The sequence below is a fragment of the Pagrus pagrus genome (assembly GCF_965226575.1).
Source record: "Pagrus pagrus genome assembly, chromosome: 20".
Taxonomy (NCBI): domain Eukaryota; kingdom Metazoa; phylum Chordata; class Actinopteri; order Spariformes; family Sparidae; genus Pagrus; species Pagrus pagrus.
Genome location: NC_140207.1, coordinates 17187907 through 17206496, shown reverse-complemented (window position 1 = coordinate 17206496; position 18590 = coordinate 17187907). Strand labels below are relative to the sequence as shown.

The following is an 18590-nucleotide window of genomic DNA, read 5'->3' as shown; positions in this document are numbered from 1 at the left end:
ACCTGTGAAGATAAATGTCATTTATCGTGTGTGTGTGTGTGTGTGTGTGTGTGTTATCTAAATCATATGCGTATATGAAAGGTGTGTGAACCATTTAACAGATTTTTTTTTTACGTAAAATATATTTTAAATGTTTCACCTGTAAAAATGTAATAGAGCTTCAAAGTTATACTCAAAGACAAAGCCCCACAGGCGTTCAACAACAACAATCAAACAAACCCAGCAGCAGGAGAGCAGCTCTCCAGCTCAGTATTGATCCTACCTGAGGCCAAAGTGTGTCTCTTTCATCAGGAGCTGTGTGGACAGAGCTCGGGTCGACCCAGTCAGGTTAAAGCCTAAAACAAATACAGGATCCTGAGTGGACAGAAAGGACGTCAGAGCCTCCCACTGTAAACACAGTCTTCATCTGCACTGTTACATGCTATCATTAAGCCAACATGCTCTGTGTTATACCAGATTAAATCAGGTCAACTCCATCATGTTTAATCACATCAGGAGATTAATAGTACAAACACAGACTCAATCACATTTATTTACTATAAAATCATCAATAAAAACAGTTTTGGGTGTATGATTATAATTGTTGGCTGCCTACATCTGTTTAATTTCAGAGCGTGTGCGGTGTGTCGTATTAAACAGTGAACACACTAATACATCATTCCTCTCAGGCGTCACTCAAAGTTTGATTCAAAGGGCAAAGAGCGCACTTGTTTACAGTGTGAGCACCATTAGTTATTGGCTCTTTGATTTGATTGAGTTAGTGATTAAAACACTGTGTGTTATTTACGTGAGGGAGGCTGTTGTGAAATCCTGAGGACAAAGGTCAAACAGCCGAGCAGGGAGGAGACAACAACTTGTGGCCATGTCACTGTAAAGAAAATATTTGCACGCTGTTGATGTGTTGCAGGATTTCATCACCTGCCTCCACAGTTACACACTGACCATATTAACTCAATGCATCGACAGATTGTACACATTACACGTATGAATGTATTGTTTATGTCTAACTGCTGTCTTGCCTTGAAATGTAATGTGTGTACTGTATATACAGTTTATCACCTCATGGAAAGTCATGTCATATTACTGTAAATATATTTTTCTGTGTTTATTAATATTCCTCATGAAGATGCAAAATAGTGAGAATTGCTGTAACAGTCACCCAGAGCCCAAAGTGACACAACAATGACACAACAGTCAAAACCTTGATTAGAAATTAATTAAAATCATTAAAGGAAGAGCAGCAAATCTTTTAATTTGTGAAGCTGGAACCATCAAATGTTTTTGCATGAAAAAAAGGTAACGCTTTAAATTAAGCCTCTTGTAATAGAAGTTAGTTAATAGGTCAATATTCCAGACAGGAGCCCTCTGATGCATGTCATCATCTCTCTCTCTGGTACTATTCAACAGTCAATAAGTGCATTATAAATGATTTATTAACCTTAATAAGGCCTTCTTCTTGCTTTAAATGCAGTAGCTGCAAAAAGCATTGCTAACTGCTAATAAGAGCAAAAATAAAGTATGTATTTATCTTAATGAAGGAACCAGAATGCTAAAGGTTTAACAGTGACATTATAGGCGAGTTGGTTTAACTGAATGGATGTGTTGGTAGGTGCCTTAACTGTAAAGTGTCTTATAAATGTCTTAAAATCTAACAATAATTGTGTTCATGAAGCTATTATTTACAATTACAAAGTCTTATTAACACATAATAATGTTAAAAAGCATCTTATAAGGGCCTTATTACCTATTAACTAATGCTTATTAGTGCTACTTAAATATGCTGTAGTTTAAATTATAAAACTGCATCATATTTTACAAGCTCTTCAATGGGTTTGGTTTGCGAAAAGCCCAATTTGTTCACTAACTAGTAACTTTGGTTGTCAGAAAATTGTAGTGAATTAAAAAGGACCGTATTTCCCTCTGAGATGTAGTGTAGTAGTTGAAAGTAAAGTACAACTACCTCAAATTTAAATTACAGTACTTGAGTAAATGTACTTTGTTGATTCCATGATCAAACAAATTGGTCTCATTGCAGAAAGACAGCAGTTTCAACGTTAATCATCCAGTTGCTTGATTAAATCAGACATTAGACATTATTAAAATATAACAATGTATAAATCTTTATTGTGCTCCATCACAAGAGGTTTTGTGTGTGTGTGTGTCATAGATTGTTTAAGACTATTACATTGTGTCCTTTGGCCTATAAAACCAGAGTGATGCATCTAAATAGATTGAAACTTAACTTCAAATAGCCACAGCGGTGCTATCAGCGTTTCAAAGGTGTCATCAAGTCCACACTGTTGAATGATTAAAGATGGCTGATGGTTTCTTTCATGCAGTTTTTCATGCTGTTCCTGCACTTCTGAATGTTCCCTTTCATAACCGTGGGCTGCAGTTGTGGGCGTATAGCATGTATGCATTCATTCATAGTAAATGTGTGTGTGCTGCGTGTTCTTTGGGAGTCTGCTCGGTCGCCTGCTGACTCTGCAGGCCCTGTTAGAGAACATGAGGCAGGAGGGCTGAAGTTTAACCAGACATATTGGACTGTTGTATCTCTCTTTATCTCATGTATGCAGCGTAGCCCTTAGTCGAGACCCCACCCCTTTACTTCCCCTTTCTCATAGCTTGTATCTGTGTTTGTGTGTGTGTGTGTGTGTGTGTGTGTGTGAGACCCCTCCCCCCATTTCCCAGGGAAAGAAACATTAACAGGAAACTATTTAAAAAGTAGACACAGACACACTTGATTGCCCTGCAGTGTACTGTTAGTCTAAAGTGGGAGCCTCCTGCTGGCTCATGACTGAAAGTAAAACTATTATACTCATAAAACAGGCTTATCAAGGTTGTACAAGAGATCAGTACGACAACATTGTCTTAGAAGATCTACGATAAACCCTCGGCAGTTGCACAGTCCTTGATGGCTGTAAGACAGAGCTGTTTGAAACGTGAGCTTCAGTACTCGACAGTTATGTAACATGATATCGAAAATCACAGAGTCAGAGAGTCACGTTTCTCTGAGAGGTGGAGGGAAACTTAAATGTAACGATTTTCTGCCTTGCTTTGTCCTCTGTGAGAGGAAAGCAAAATGTCAGCCTGGGCTCTGGGATGGTGTGAAGGGCATTATTCGCGAATCGGTGAATGAAGAAAAGAGATAACCAATTTTGATTTTCTCTTGGTGCTTAGTTTAAGTATAACAAATGGAAAATCCAGTACCTGGAAACATTTGTACCACTGGAAGGAGAAGTATAGGTTAATATGATAAAAAATAAGCTGTGAACAAGTCATTTTACATTGAAACCTATATTGTATCCTCACATTCATTTTTTTGATTGATAGATAGCTATAAGGATATAATACATTCAACAGATATAAATTAAAGGGGCACTCCACCTATTTCACATAGGAAGTTTATTATATGTCTCATGAGGTGAACTACTCTCTGCCAGTGCAAACAGTTGTTTAAAGACTTTTGTGGCTCTTTAAAGTTTGTAAAATATAATCCTGATGACGTCATCACACATTTTGATTCCAGGTTACTCGTGGCTTATATTTGAGACTTGAGGTCAACACCATCATTAATACATGGTACATTTATTGTTAATTAAGCTTCAGTTAACAGTTATTTTACTGTTAACAAACAATGAAACACTTTCTAAACCATTTATCACGCTTTTTTTTTTTTTTTAATTGCAACTGATGTTTATAATTCTTGGTAAATAATTCATACTGTGTAGTTCATCTATAAACATTACTTGGACTATTTCTAAACCTTTACAATCGCTTAATAAATGGTTTATGAAGCGTTTCATTGTTTGTTAACAGTATGAACTGAAGTTTAATTAACTATAAATGCATCATTTAATTATGAGGGTTGTTATAAACTGTTAAGATGTCCTTGTAAATAGATGAATAAGCTGATTAATCTGATGTGAATCACTTTTGATACTCACCTGTTGCATAATGAAGCTAAAAAAGAAAAATGTGGACACTCTTGCAATGTAACATAAAGACAGCACACTGCTGTCCTTCCTAATGTAACGAGAAGCACGTTTAGGTTGAGCAGCAGTCTCATGTGGACATCATCCAGTGTCCCCGGTGATTTGTGTTTCCGTCCCGCAGCTCGTGTTTCCGGGTTGTCGCTGCTGCCGCGCGCCGCTCTGCAGCTCGTGTGAGTTTGGTGGGAGCTTGCATCATCCGGGAGGAAGAGAGCAGTCGGTCGGTCCAGTGTGGAGGAACAGACAACACAACAATGGACACAACCTGCGACCTGATATTTCCATATTAAAAGCACCACCTCCTCCTCAATGCGGGGCCGGGAGGTTAGCAGAGTCAAAACTTCACTTTTATCACGCGGTACCGGTGCGACTGAGGAGTTTGGGGGACTTAAATCTGGAGGCGGTGGTCGACATCACCCGGGTGACATAAGGTGTATCTGTGTGAATGTACACGTTGAGCAAAGTGCAAGGTCCCCTCCGAGCAACAGATATGAGCTGCGACCAACTGTAGCCGACTGCTCCTCACTTTTACCTCCTCAGCTACCTTAAATGTGCCTTTTTACACTTTACTTTTTTATAAGCTAGTTTTAAATTTTGCACCGAAGATGTCGTGCCTGTTGCTGGGAGTCATACGAAGGTGAGTAACTGGGAGTTTTGTGTGTTTTTTTCCCGTTGTTGTGTGGTTAGATCCTGTTTTAGCTTCGTGGACGGTACATTCAGTTGTATTTAAGCTAACTTGGTGTTTTAGAGAGTGTTTACAGCTAGCTTCAATGCTATCCTTCCAAAATCTGCTTTTCAAATGTGTGTTTGCCTGTTTTAGTTCAGTTTACTCAATTAATGCTTAATAATTTAGCCTGTTCTTAATTTCATTTTACACCTCATGTCTTCCCAATTTAATATAAACCTATTATGGATAATGTTAAAGGTGCACTGTGTAGTTTTTAGGAAGGAGTTTAAATCAGAAGAGAAAGATATTTATTTACTTACTTTTCATACCTAAACAAACTTAATAAACAAACTCTTCCTTTTCATGACTGAATAAACTGAATAAACAAACTGACCTTAAAGGACAACACAATACTGTTTTACTTTGTTAATATGTGGCGGACCCTGCCACCTTTCTAGCTTCAAACGGTGTTCTGGCGACGTTATTTTCCCCTGAGAACAGCTTGTTTATTCAGTTATGGAAAAAATAAATATTTCTGAGTTTGTATTATTACCTCATTAATGTTGTAAATATTAAAATTCCGACTTTGAAAGTCTTCTCCAAAACTACATAATGCCCCTTTTACCACTTTTTCTGAAGCAGGGACATTTATTTCAGACACAGTGGCACTATTAGAGCAATCAAACATTATTAGTTTATTTACTTTAAAAACCTGATCTTCTTAATGAGTCTTTGTGATAGGTCACTGTCCGTCAGCTGCTCTGCTGCCTGCCAATAGGAACTTGTCCAACTTGATCTCAAAGACTGGCCTCAGATCAGATAACACTGAGCAAAGACCTTTTTGTCTTTCATAGATTAAAACAACACCTCGAAGTAAAATGTGAGGATTTTTTTGTCTTTCTGCATTCCTTCTCTCCACCACTTCTTCCCCTCCAGGCTTTGTGATGACACCACGTCACTCAGGGACTCTGGAGTCAATGTGAGCGCTCCACAGCATTGTGTGTTTGCCCTTATTTCGTCATTAAGGATGCATGCGAGTGACACCGTGGTAGGGGCATGTGAGTCGGTGACAGGATGGCCCGTGTTCATGTGCATTCTGTTTGCATTTCTGCTTGAGAGATTGTTAAAGGCTGGAGTCATCACTCCTCTGTTGGAGCATGTTCCATGCGTTTTCTCCCAGTGTACACTCTGTACTCCCAGTGTGAGGATAATGTACGCAGCACGTGTGCATGTTTTACGTGAAACTCCGGCTTGACTGTGCTCCATGTGTAGACTCTGCCCTTAAGAGGCTAATGACCAGGATCCATGTGAAGGGGGAGTGTAGGCGTGTCCGGCTGTGGTGTGTGAGGATTGGCTCAGTGATTTGGAGGTGTGGTTTGCAGGAAAAGTTGCAGGGAGGGGAATGGACAGCACATCAGGGATATCTGTTCCTTGACATTCCTCGTTTCCCTTCTGGATAATGTACCATATTTAAAAAAGCTGGCACCCTTAAAATAGATAATGGCGTTCACTTTTTTAATGCTGCCAAATAGTCAAATTGAGGCATGCTTGTCCTCATCAGATATGGGGGATGGGTGAGGAATGGGGAGGCAGAAACAAAGGCAAGAGGGGGTGAATGACTGCAGGGGGAAATTAGGGTCAAAGGTCATTGGAGTCTGTTTAGGATTTGTAATTTTGCAGCTTTTTAGAAGCAAAGAAGGAAGAACAGAGCTGCTAATCCAATCCTGCTGCTTTGACCTTTAATCTTCAGTCTCTAGTCAGCCGCTGCCCGTGCTTCAGCAAGCAAATGAGTGAATCAAGAATTTCTTAGTTTCTGTTCATTAATTTCCAGTCATCTCCTCTCCTAATCCTAATCACTGTGGAGATATAATAGTCAGCACCACCCGGATGGTTACAGTAATTAGTGGCATGACAGTGTGGATCATTGGAAGCATAGATAATTGATTTGCCGTGTGAGGGAAAGAGACTGAAGTACTGTAGAGCAGATTTAGTGAGACTGGTTCAACTAAAATCCCAGACAAGTTAGACAAAGTGCCTCTATTTTTTATCGTCTGTGGTTAAAAGTCAACAGCGACACTGTAGTTCTTTGAGTTCCCCTTCAGCTAATCATTTATCTGTTCAGAGTTTAGTTAAAAAGTCTAAAGATTCACTGAAAACTGAAAAACATGAGCAATGTTTCTTCTATAATCTCCAGAGACTTGCTCTTGCACCACCATGAGGTTCAGATTTGTGGTTTTGAGTGAAAGATTTTCGACCGCTATCGTGAGGGTTTCCATTTGAAATTTAGTCCAGATGTTTTAGTTCAGGATTAGTTGAAGCAACTTTTCTAATCATGTGGCATTTCATCGAGCGCCATCATCAGGTCACCAGTTCGATTTGTCTCTCAAAATGAATGACATTCCCTTCAGCCTCAGCTTTACTTTTTTATTGAGTGCTAGTCAGCTAATGTTAGCATGCTAACAAGCTAAATCAAATGGCCAATATGATAAAGATTATGCCTGTTAAACAGTTGCATGGTAGCAAATTCATCGTTAGCTTGTTAATGCTAGCAGAGGCGGCAAAAGTACACACATTCTTTACTCAAGTAGAAGTACAGATACTTGTGTAAAAAAAGACCACGGTAAAAGTAGATGTACTGATACAACTACTCAAGTAAAAGTAAGAAAGTCCAGGTAAAAAGTTCCACTTCCGCTTCTACTACATCATTTTGTCTAGCTACAGTTATGCGTTAAAACTAAAGTGACATGTTTTGAAAAAGTAAGGAGTAGTAAGTCCATATACTGTATTTGTGTTTAAAATGTAGGGAGTAAAAGTTCAAAGTTGTCAGAAAAATAAATACTCATTAAATTTGTACTATGTTACTCCCCACCGCTGAACGCTAGCATTTAGCTCAAAACACCACTGTGCTCAATTACAGCCACTAACATGCCGTAGCAAAGTAAAACATTCTGGTATTATGCCAGCCTTTGCAGGTATTCCTTTCAGGCTGACCTCAACAACCTCCACAATAAGGTAGTGTAGCCTGAGCGGTCAAACCCGGGGCAGCGATCATCACAATTGTTGCACTTCTGACTGCTGCTTATTCAGCTTGTTTCTGCCTGATAGCTGAGGACGACTCAGACGAGCGTATCAACATTTTATCCATTCAGATCTTCTTTTATCTGGACTGTGGTGACAGTAAAAGGACACAGCACAGACTGTCTGTTCTGGATTAATTGCTCACACATCAATAGTTAAACAATAGTCAGGTCTCCTGTCCTGAGGGAGTTTGGACCCTGAGGCTGGTATTGGACTGCTCTTTGCCCTCACTGTCGCGCTACATGCCATCTCACTGTTCGCCTCTCGCCGTGCCTGCTGCCCGTGCCCTTACAATGTTCCGACCAGATTTACGTGTGTGTCTGCTCGCACAAGCAGAAGCGTGTGATGCATCTGTGATGACACACACAGTGCAGCCAATTGGGAGCCACGTGCTGACACACGACGGGACAGCTTTGAAACACCAAGTAGAGGAGTGTGACTTGAATTTCCAGTGAACTTGTAGTGACTGTAGTGAGAACGTGAGTCAGTTTGTGGTTGAAACTTGTTTTGGAGAATTTAGAATATGAGATTACAGGATTATGAATTTTACATTTTTCTAAAGAGTTCATCCGGGGTCATCCACACTGTCCATAAAACAAAGCACACACACACATTGTCTATTCAATCGTCGGACTATTGCAGACAGGAGACGCACACACACACGCACACACACATACACACAGGCTTCTGTTTTAACAGCTTGCATAGCTGCAGCCCTCCCAGTGGCTTGTGTTTGTGAATATCATGCTGCTAACAAACAACAGGCCGCCCCCCCGTATGCCTCTCTTTATGTGGAGGAGTCTGTGTGAGGCTCTCAGGTTTCACTAATGACCGCCCCATGGCAACAAATGCATTGAGTGCTGTCACATGAAAAGCACACAACTCCAATTTGGTGCGTAATTTCAACTTGTCTGTGTTCCCTCGTGACTTTTAAAAACTGCCTTCAGTTTCCATTGGTATCAAGACTGCTCATTTCATCACATATTTGTAGCACTGTGACTTTTTCGTTGTAGTCTGTAATTAAAAACGGCAGTAAATAAAGACCAGAAGTGTCACAACTGGAGAGAAATGAACCCAGTGAGAGACTGAATTTTAACTTGGCTGAAATTGATTAATATGTTTGAGTGATTTTGTAAGAAAAAACAAGTCAAGTTCTCTGTTTCCAGCTTTGTAAATGTGAGTAGCTTCTTTACTTCTCTATGACAGGAAACTGAATAACTTTGGGCTACTGATGAAACAAGACATTTGAGGATGTCTTTTTGGGCTTTGGTAAACACTGATGGATGGATGGACATCAATTAATTAATCTAAATCTTAATCTAAAAAATAATTAACAATGAATTTACTTGACTCAACCCACTAAACCAACCGTCTCCAATCAAGCCATTAAGGACACACTGTACTATATTTGTTCCGAACCAGTTCAACCAGCTAATCTGCACTCGTGCTCCAGTTTGGATGTTTCTGTTTTCTGGCTCATGATCAAGTGTTGGAAGTCTGCCTCCCAAATCAAGGCATAGTAGGAGTAGGAGTTATAGCTTCCTCTATTAAAGGGAAAATAAGAAAAGTTCCAGCAGACCACAGCCCTAGCGTTAGTAGATCACAGGACTGTTTTTATGTATACGTTTTCAAGAACCTCACGTGGCAGGTCTTGCAAGAAAACACCAAGAACAGGAATGCACTTAGAGTAGTAAAGTAGACTGCATTAGTTGTTAAGGGTCATCTGCATTATAGATGTCAGCCTGTTCGATTTGTGTGGAGTTACACCCAACTCAGTCACAGGGCATTGGAAATGCCTCGCTAGATTTTTGTGTGTAATCCTTTAGGAACAGTAAGGATGGTTGTGTCAGCATGTCATGTCAGACACGTTACTTAAGTTTCATTCAGTGTAGTTTCGATTTGTCCTGGTCCTAAGTAAATGGTCAAAAAAGTACTTACTCGAAACCTGTTCTCTTTTAGACATGGTGGTGTTGGAGCGAGTGTCGGGGTTCGGTCCCTGGCCTCCATCCCCTCGCTGCCCCCTGCGGTGGCCGATTTTGTGAAGGGGGCAGTGGATGAATGTAAGCCCGCCAATGTGCACGTGGTGACAGGGACGCCGGAGGAGACGGCAAACATCCTGGCAGGTCTGGAGAAGGAAGGGATGGTCAAGAGGCTTCCCAAATATGATAACTGGTAAGGGCTTACACAAAAACATGCATTCTTTGGCGTATTGCTTTTAGGCCCCCAAATGATTGTATTTAATTCCTGATTCCCGCTCTGTTTTTTTTCAGTTGGTTGGCGCGCACAGACCCTAAGGATGTGGCTCGGGTGGAAAGCAAGACTGTGATTGTGACCAAGAGTCAGAGAGACACCATCCCCATACCTGCTGGAGGGGCGAAGAGCCAGCTGGGCAGCTGGATGAGCGAGTCAGACTGGCAGAAAGCCAGAGTGGAACGTTTCCCTGGCTGCATGGCGGGTACGTATTGTATGACGGAAATGAAATGTTGGTCCCTTGTTGCCAGGAGATGTGTGTTCTTAATTCCCCTTTCAAACTTTTGAAAAGTGATATTTGAACCTGGACATTAGCCAACTATTTTAAGATTTAACAAGAATAAATAAAATGAAATGAAACAAGTTGTGTCTTTAAAGAGTAACGTAAGAGTTTGAAGCATGTATGTGTTCAGAGGGATGCTTTGTTGCATCTGTAACCACGGCCAGGTGATGCCACAGTAAATCTGCAGATCACTGCAGCAAGTGAGAAGTTAAACCACTGGAGGTCAGCAAAGCCAAAAAGAAGTCCCATCTGTAACAACAAACAATAACAAATGATTACAAATAATTTTTCACTGTGAATAAATGGGGAAAAATGACTTGATTTGAACTCTCTTGACAAAAAATGTCATAAAACTGTGTTACACGTGCCCTGTGGAGTTTTGTTGTAAGACACGTTTGCATTCACTATTTCACAGCAAAATACATTATGTGAATCCTTGACTTGAAGAACATACTGCATTGTTTACATGCATGTTTTCTTGCTGGCATCCTCTTCTTCACTGCTGTTTTTTTAAGTCTAGCTGCACTTTTTGCATGCTCCCGCTTCGAAAACGCGACAGGAACATTTGTCTTTTTGCATCTTGCGATCAAATGGGGATCCGCTTATAGAAGCATTGCTCAGTAGAGCTACAAGTGGTCAAAAACTCCACAGGGTACCTTTTCAAGAAAAGACTGATATCGGCATCATAATAAAACCTCAATTACACAGCATTAATGTGTTGTTTATACTTCTGTGTCTTCTCTGTAGGTCGGACCATGTATGTGATTCCCTTCAGTATGGGTCCTGTAGGCTCCGCTCTGTCTAAATACGGTGTCCAGGTACTTATTGTGCTCCTCTCAACAATTGATACTCAGGAAAAAACATTCAATTAAGCCATAAACCTGCCGTGATGTACCTAACAAGGATTTGTTGCTGTAATTCATTAAAGAAAGTTATCAGACAGGATATTATATTAAATTACTACAGCACTTTATGGTTATTACTCACTGAAAGTCTGAGGTTGTAGATCAGGGTAATAAACATTTTGTTCTCCTTCAAGGTGACAGATTCACCATACGTTGTGGCCAGTATGGGCATCATGACGCGCATGGGCACTCCTGTCCTGAACAAACTGGCTGAAGGAGAGGACTTTGTCCGTTGTCAACACACTGTGGGACGACCTTTACCACTCAAAGGTACAAATGCCAAAAGAAACAAGTTGCTTCAGTGCTTTGTATTACTTTCAAAGCTATTATTTATCATCCCTACTCCGTTTTACCAACACTTCACTAAATAACCTCTCATATGTCTGCTTTCCAGCCCCACTGGTCAACTCGTGGCCTTGTAACCCAGAAAAGGTGCTAATATCTCACCTGCCAGACCACAGGCAGATCATGTCCTTCGGCAGTGGCTACGGAGGAAACTCTCTCTTGGGGAAGAAGTGCTTCGCCCTCCGTATCGCCTCCCGCATCGCCAAGGATGAAGGCTGGCTGGCCGAACACATGCTGGTGAGTGCTGCCTAAAGCCTGCCTGACACATAATTCTCCACAGTAAAGCACGTAGAAGATGCTCATTTGTTGCTGTCTGAACTTGAGATGAATGGTCACATTTATTGATACATACATTGATACAGTTTCACAAAACAGCTAGCTGTTTTTTTTTTACCTCAGTACTGTATTCCCTGTCTTCAAACTGGCCTCTGTCTGTCATGGAGGCTTGTGTTCAGTGTTTATTGGGAGGCTGCTAGTTCGCAGTTGTTAGCGCTTACTTCAGCAGCTGGAGGACATCAGAGATAAAACTAGGATATATTTTCTCCATCAAATGGGTTTCAGTTTCAACCAAATCAGTGAATTCACTCATTAAGGTTGTGTTTTTCTGCAGTAATCGGTGAGGCTCAGCCCCCAGAAACAATTGACACCAGTGGCAACCTTGTCATCATACATCTATGGTGGCATCTTCAAAATTCAAGTGTTTCGCTAGATGCAAAATTAGCTTTTGCCCGAGTACAGGATTAGTTATCATTCATTTTTTTTTTATCATTCTCCAGGAAATTACCATTTAAGAATTTCTACAAATGAGCAAGACATATGTGATAAAATACTTGAACTTCTTTCCTGTATATTTTGTAGACTTGATCAGTGCTCATTCTTCCAAAAGTCTTTGATCATGAAGAACTTAGAGCACTGTTAAAATGTGTCCTTTTTAGCATTTTTATTCACTGCTCCCTCCTCTCCTCAGATCCTGGGTATCACCAACCCTCAGGGAGTGAAGCGTTACGTTGCTGCAGCTTTCCCCAGTGCCTGCGGTAAAACCAACTTGGCCATGATGAAACCAGCTTTGCCAGGCTGGAAGGTCGAGTGTGTGGGCGACGACATTGCGTGGATGAAGTTCGACAGCCAGGGTGAGAAGGAGGAGGAGTCCTCACACGCACGCATAGAATCACCTTGTTACTCAGTTGGATGTGTCTAAAATCCTCACGTGATCCCGTCTGTCTCTGCAGGTAAACTGAGAGCCATCAACCCTGAGAACGGTTTCTTCGGTGTGGCTCCCGGCACCTCAGACAAGACCAACCCCTACGCCATGGCCACCATTGCCAAAAACACTGTGTTCACCAACGTTGGCGAGACCAGCGATGGAGGAGTGTGGTGGGAGGGCCTGGACCCCCCTGCAGCTGGGGTCACACTCACAGACTGGCACGGCAAAACCTGGAAGAAAGGTAACATCCTCCCAGACTGTCCAGGATTAATGAAGACATCCATATAGCTAGAGAGGAGATGATTTATTTTCACCACTTAGTCTATAATGAATATTCATTTCACTGATATAATTTTAGCTTGACCATGTTTGTTTCTTTGCCAACAAAGATATTTCCCCAGGTTCCCACAGGTTCTGATTTATTAATGAGCCATGGGCAAATATATATATATATATATATATGTAAATGTATATATGTATATATGTTTATATATATATAACTTCGAAAATCAGTCAGTGACACAACAGTGTAAATTGCGCTTCCTTGTATCTCAGACTTTTTGCTTTCTGAACAAATCAAAGTGATATGAGACCTAAACTGAACAGCCATAGTGTTTACAGTGCCATCTTGTGGTATGCTAAAGCAATAGCATGAACCATGATATTCAGATGTTTACAAAGCATTGACTGTAAAATAAACGGTTGTTTCCTCTCACATAAAGGAAGCTCAACTCCATGTGCCCATCCAAATTCCCGCTTCTGTGCTCCGGCTGGTCAGTGTCCCATCATTGATCCCCAGTGGGAGAGTGAGGAGGGCGTTCCCATCGATGCCATTATCTTCGGCGGCAGGAGGCCAGAAGGTTGGTACTGCTTTCATTTTATACACATCAAGAGTTTTTCTATGATAAGTCACAGATATTGTTTTATGTGAAAGCATTTGTCACATATTTCACCTTTTTAAGAGTTTAGTTCTTAGTCTTTTGTGGCGTGATGATGATAAAATGTTGATGTTGGCAGGAGTCCCTTTGGTCTACGAGTCTTTCAACTGGAAACACGGAGTCTTTGTTGGAGCCTCCATGAGGTCGGAGGCGACGGCAGCTGCTGAGCATCAAGGTACAAACTAACACACCTGGATTTCCTCTTGTCTAAATTCCTACAAATGCATTTGTGATGAATGTTTTTGGGTTGATTGAACAGTTTTTAGAATACTTTAGACATTACATGTTTGTCCTCTCGATGAAGTGTTTTAAGACAATGAGGTGATGAGGAAGTTACTATTACTGAAGCCAATTATTTGCAAAAATTACAAAGCATTTAATGTTTCTCTTCAGGTAAGGTGATTATGCACGACCCCTTTGCCATGCGGCCCTTCTTCGGTTACAACTTTGGTGACTACCTCGCTCATTGGCTGAGCATGGAGACCCGAAAGGCCCCCACTCAGCTGCCCAAGATCTTCCACGTCAACTGGTTCAGAAAGGACCCTGCGACCGGCGCCTTCCTCTGGCCCGGCTTTGGGGAAAACGCCCGCGTCCTGGAGTGGATCTTCAAGCGCTGCAGCACAGGGAGGGAGGAGGAAGCAGCCAAGAAGAGCATTATCGGCTGGCTGCCAGAGAATGACGCCATCGACACAAAAGGTCTGGGAGGCAACGTGGATATGGGTGCCCTGTTCGACGTGCCCAAGCATTTCTGGCAGAATGAGACGAAGGAGTTGAGAGCCTACTTCACTCAGCAAGTCGGCGCTGATCTGCCCGCTCAGGTGGAGGCTGAGCTGAAGTCACTGGAGGACAGAGTGCACAGTTAAAACCCTACTGACAGGAAGTTCCTCCAGAAACAGGACAGGATATAGATCATTAGGGTGCAATCAGAGTCACTGGCTGGGTTAACATACACAGGGAATTTAGTTCAGATTAGGTTTTATCCATGAAAACATAAAAACTGAGATTGGACAACCAGGATGAGATACCTGGCTGACAGGTCACATTGGCATAGAAACACCCCACTCCTCTTTGGTTTCACAATGTAGAACATGTACTGAAATGCCTGCAAAAGGCAGTAGCTAGTATGAGAGATGACTAGTTCTTGGCAACCGCATTTTGGTCAGTAACGTCCTCTGTGTATGAAAACACAGTCAGTGACTCTCGTCTTTCTCTTTTATGAAGAGAAATCTGTGAATAAAATGTCAGATATGGAATTGGAGGAGAAGCTAGTAATCTACAATGCAATACTTACCTTTTGGTCACTACTTCACACTAATGCTGCAGCACTGAGGGACTGATGCTGGGTTGGCGGTAGGGAGGAGGTTTGACTCTCAACATGAAGGTTAGATTTCAGGCTTGTCATTTAGAGAAGCTCATGTCACTACCTCCGTTCACTCACAGGACCTGGCACGGTACTAAAGCACAATCAACATGGCTCAGTAGTGCCTGTGACACATTCAACACTACAGTGTCCAGGCTGCTAATGTTTACAAGCTAAAGCCCAAAGAGTAGATAAAGTTTTAAAATGTGTATTCATTAAAAGGTTTTAGGTGAATTTTAGCACCAGCTCTGTCTCTCATCAAATGGCCTTTATTTTAGATTGAGTCTATATCAGAAATCCTTTAACTACACAAAATATGGTAGCAGTTTTCAGTGGGCCTGAGGATTACTATGCATAATTCATCTTGCCACTTTGTTGAAATGTTTGTGATTAAACTGTATGATTTCAGGTGATGTTTACACACAATATGTGAAATGTTGGACCAATAAATGCGACTGAGATTATTAGGTATTTTTAGAAGTTGTATGCCAAGGTTTTTATTACAGTGCAATGAATAAATATCTTCAAATGCAGAAACTGTCTCATGTCCATTTTTGAAAAATCTGGGATACAAATTCTAAAAATAAAAAAAATGAGATTGTAGTTGTGCTGCTGTCCACTGTCCTGCGCTGAGTCAGAGGACGGTTCAGGTCTGCGCTTGGAGAAGTCGATCTCTCCATAGTGGATCCGAGCCAGCTCGTCGCCTCTTTGACTCTGAAAAATGAATCAAACAAGAAATGTTCTGCTTCAGCACTAAAGTTACTTGGGATCTGTAGACAAGATCCACTCAGGGCTTCCATCTTCTTTGGTGCAGCAATGAAGAGGTTATGACAATCAGCCAAAACACCTGTAAACCAGACTCATAATTAACACTATGTGGAAGAGAAAGTTAATGATAAACAAAGCAAAAGAATGTTGTGTGCTGGTCTTTTTTGTCTGTCCTGTGAACAATGTCAGCGTAAAACATTTCACTGAAGTCTGAACTCTAAGTTATTTTAATGTCTCCAAATAGAAGTGGGTGAACAAACAGCTCACCTGAAATAACGAAGACCCTCAGCAACATGTTGGCTGTCACCATATTCACACACAGGACTGACATGACACTCATCACCTGGATTTGAAAATAAAGTTACTGTTCAATATTTGAATTAAAGCATCATTCATGTTCTTTTGGAGCAACTTCAACTTCACACATTCAAACCAGGAACTTGTCATGAACAACCGGACGTCACTGCATTATATAAAATGTGTGCAGAGTTGCGCGAAAACCAGTTTGAATGAGTTCAGAGTGAGTGAGTTCATGATATCACAGCTCAAATAAAATGTCACCGAAGCAGCTTCTCATTTCTTTGAAGTTCATTTATGCAAAATCAAAGCTCAACAAACACAGTATATCATGTCTTTTCATAAAAAAGCACCAACATAAAGACCTCTCTGAGTTCAAACATACAAACATAAAAAGCAGAAACATTTGACCTCACCAAACGAGCCTGCAGCAGACCCAGCAACAGGTCCGTGCTCAGACTTAAAAAAGCAATCAGGCGGCAAAGATGGTGCAGAAATAAGAGAAGTCTTCATTCTTCCTCTTCACACCATCTGAGTGAGGAAGTCATCAGCTTATCAGAATGTAAATGACTTATTCTGAAATATAATTTTGATCACTCACTCAGCCTGTATGTGTTATCTCCTTTTGTGGTTCATGTTACATTAACAACAATAGTGACGTGTACACATGTAGTCATGATTTGGGTGACCAGTAGATATAAAATGTAGACAGAAAGGGTGTTTTTAATCTTGTGCAGCCATTTTGTTATAACAAAGGAGAATGATGTGAGACCATCAGTACAGACAGATAGTGTTTTATTAGACAAATATGTGAGAAACTCCCCCAGATTAAGATCGTGTTGATCACAAGTTAAAGGCCAGACGATCATTTTTAACAGCAGTATGGTTCAGCGCTGGGCTCCCCTTCTCTTCCTGCATGTGTTTGCTCGTTCATGGGCAAGTTTGAGGAAGATTTCACTCACAATAACAAGAACAGTCAATATATCGAGTATTTTTCCAGATTCATTGATGATATTTTTATGATGTGTCAGGCAATGAAGAGGAGCTTTCAAGGTCTTTCTCATATTTAAATTCATGTACCGTCTTCCTCAACAGATCAGAGCATTGATTCCAAACACTTCCTAGATGTCAAAATGATCACGAACGCAGAAGAAAATGACCACATGTATCTTTGAGAAATACCCTGACAGAAACTATTTCTACTGAGTTATATGGCTCAGCAATGACTGACTTTTAGGGTTAATGTGTTTCACTCTGGGTGGAGTCAGTGATTTAACTGACCTGGCACCCTTAAAAAGGTAGTACACACAGGTTAGTACACACTGATGAAGGCAAGATGGCTGATAACATTGTGCGTCCTTCCAGACAGAAGATTAAATGAGCTCATTAATATTCCTGAGTGCGACCTTGTCTTGTTTTAAACTGAGCCTTTATGCAGAGATGCTTCTTAATAGGAATTATTAGTCAATACTTGGACAATGAACACAGTTGTGGAGCACATGATGAAGACATTTTGCTGCAGAGAGCTGTGTGGAGGACTTGTAGACAGAAGCAGCAAACCAACTTCCCTGTTTACTTCTCAGGTTTTACTCAGAGCTCTGTTATAACTTTATCACTTTACATCCCACCACTTCCCTTCAGCATGTAGACACAGGCCTCTTTCATCTAAGTTATATATATATATATAGTACTGCTACCTCACACCTAATGCCTCAACTTACTCAACCCCAAAGACGAGACCACAGAGTTCTGGTAACTCGTTTTGATTTTTTCTCACTGCTGCTCTGCAATGCTTTGAATGCTGCATCACCATGAGACTATAATACAATAGTGATGTTTAAACAAATGTACAGTTCACAGAGCCAAAGGAAAAACACTGATCGAGGCAACAGACAGAGCTGGTGAGGCTCCTGCTGTTGGATCAGGCGACCAATCCTGTTGTGGTTTTGTCAAAATACAACCAAACAAATAAATGCACATCAGGAGTAAGATTTGAAAAAAGTGGCAGATTTGTTCACTTTTTGCAGCACACAGCTGTAAAAAGTGTTCTGCGTCTGTGTCAGATCATAATGAAGATGAACAGAAACATTAAGTGTCTAAGTGGTTTATTTTGCACACGACATCCTCAGTTTACCATCCACCACTTCTCTTTTACACACTTTAATTAATCAACCACAAAATGCTTTGAATTCTTCAGTCGTCTATATACAAACACAAATGATAGTGATAAGTGATAAAAGCGCTTCATCTTAAATATCTTAGACTCTTTTTTGTCACTTTTGAATATATATTTTTGCACACAAAGAAACACCAGCGAGGGGAAGAAGAATAATGTTTCTATGAGAAGGTGCCTAAAAACAACCCAACTGCACACAGAGCTGGATTTGTTTCTATGTTCTCCTCCATAAAGAAACATTAGATAACATCTGCCCTCCAGGCAGAAAGACGTATTTTATATAAGAAGGAATTTGCATTGAAATGCTCTTCAATCCTCTCGTTCTAT

General features: G+C 40.8%; 1 protein-coding gene across 1 annotated transcript; it reads left to right on the top strand.

The window, feature by feature from the left end:
* The first annotated feature begins 4106 nt into the window (after window positions 1–4106).
* pck2 (phosphoenolpyruvate carboxykinase 2 (mitochondrial)) lies at window positions 4107–15559 on the top strand. The gene is made up of 11 exons (XM_084340378.1): window positions 4107–4629; window positions 9697–9909; window positions 10008–10192; window positions 11018–11088; window positions 11310–11445; window positions 11570–11757; window positions 12488–12650; window positions 12750–12965; window positions 13447–13584; window positions 13742–13837; window positions 14056–15559. The coding sequence occupies exons 1-11, from the start codon at window positions 4598–4600 to the stop codon at window positions 14523–14525; spliced, it is 1908 nt and encodes a 635-aa protein (XP_084196504.1). The 5' UTR covers window positions 4107–4597; the 3' UTR covers window positions 14526–15559.
* The last annotated feature ends 3031 nt before the right edge of the window (window positions 15560–18590 follow it).

Bases quoted from the DNA above. Each gene is read 5' to 3' on its own strand.
- pck2 (XM_084340378.1), top strand. From the start codon at position 4,598: ATGTCGTGCCTGTTGCTGGGAGTCATACGAAG. The intron at 11,446-11,569 runs GTACAAATGCCA...TCTGCTTTCCAG, and splicing joins ACGACCTTTACCACTCAAAG to CCCCACTGGTCAACTCGTGG. The intron at 12,651-12,749 runs GTGAGAAGGAGG...CTGTCTCTGCAG, and splicing joins GATGAAGTTCGACAGCCAGG to GTAAACTGAGAGCCATCAAC.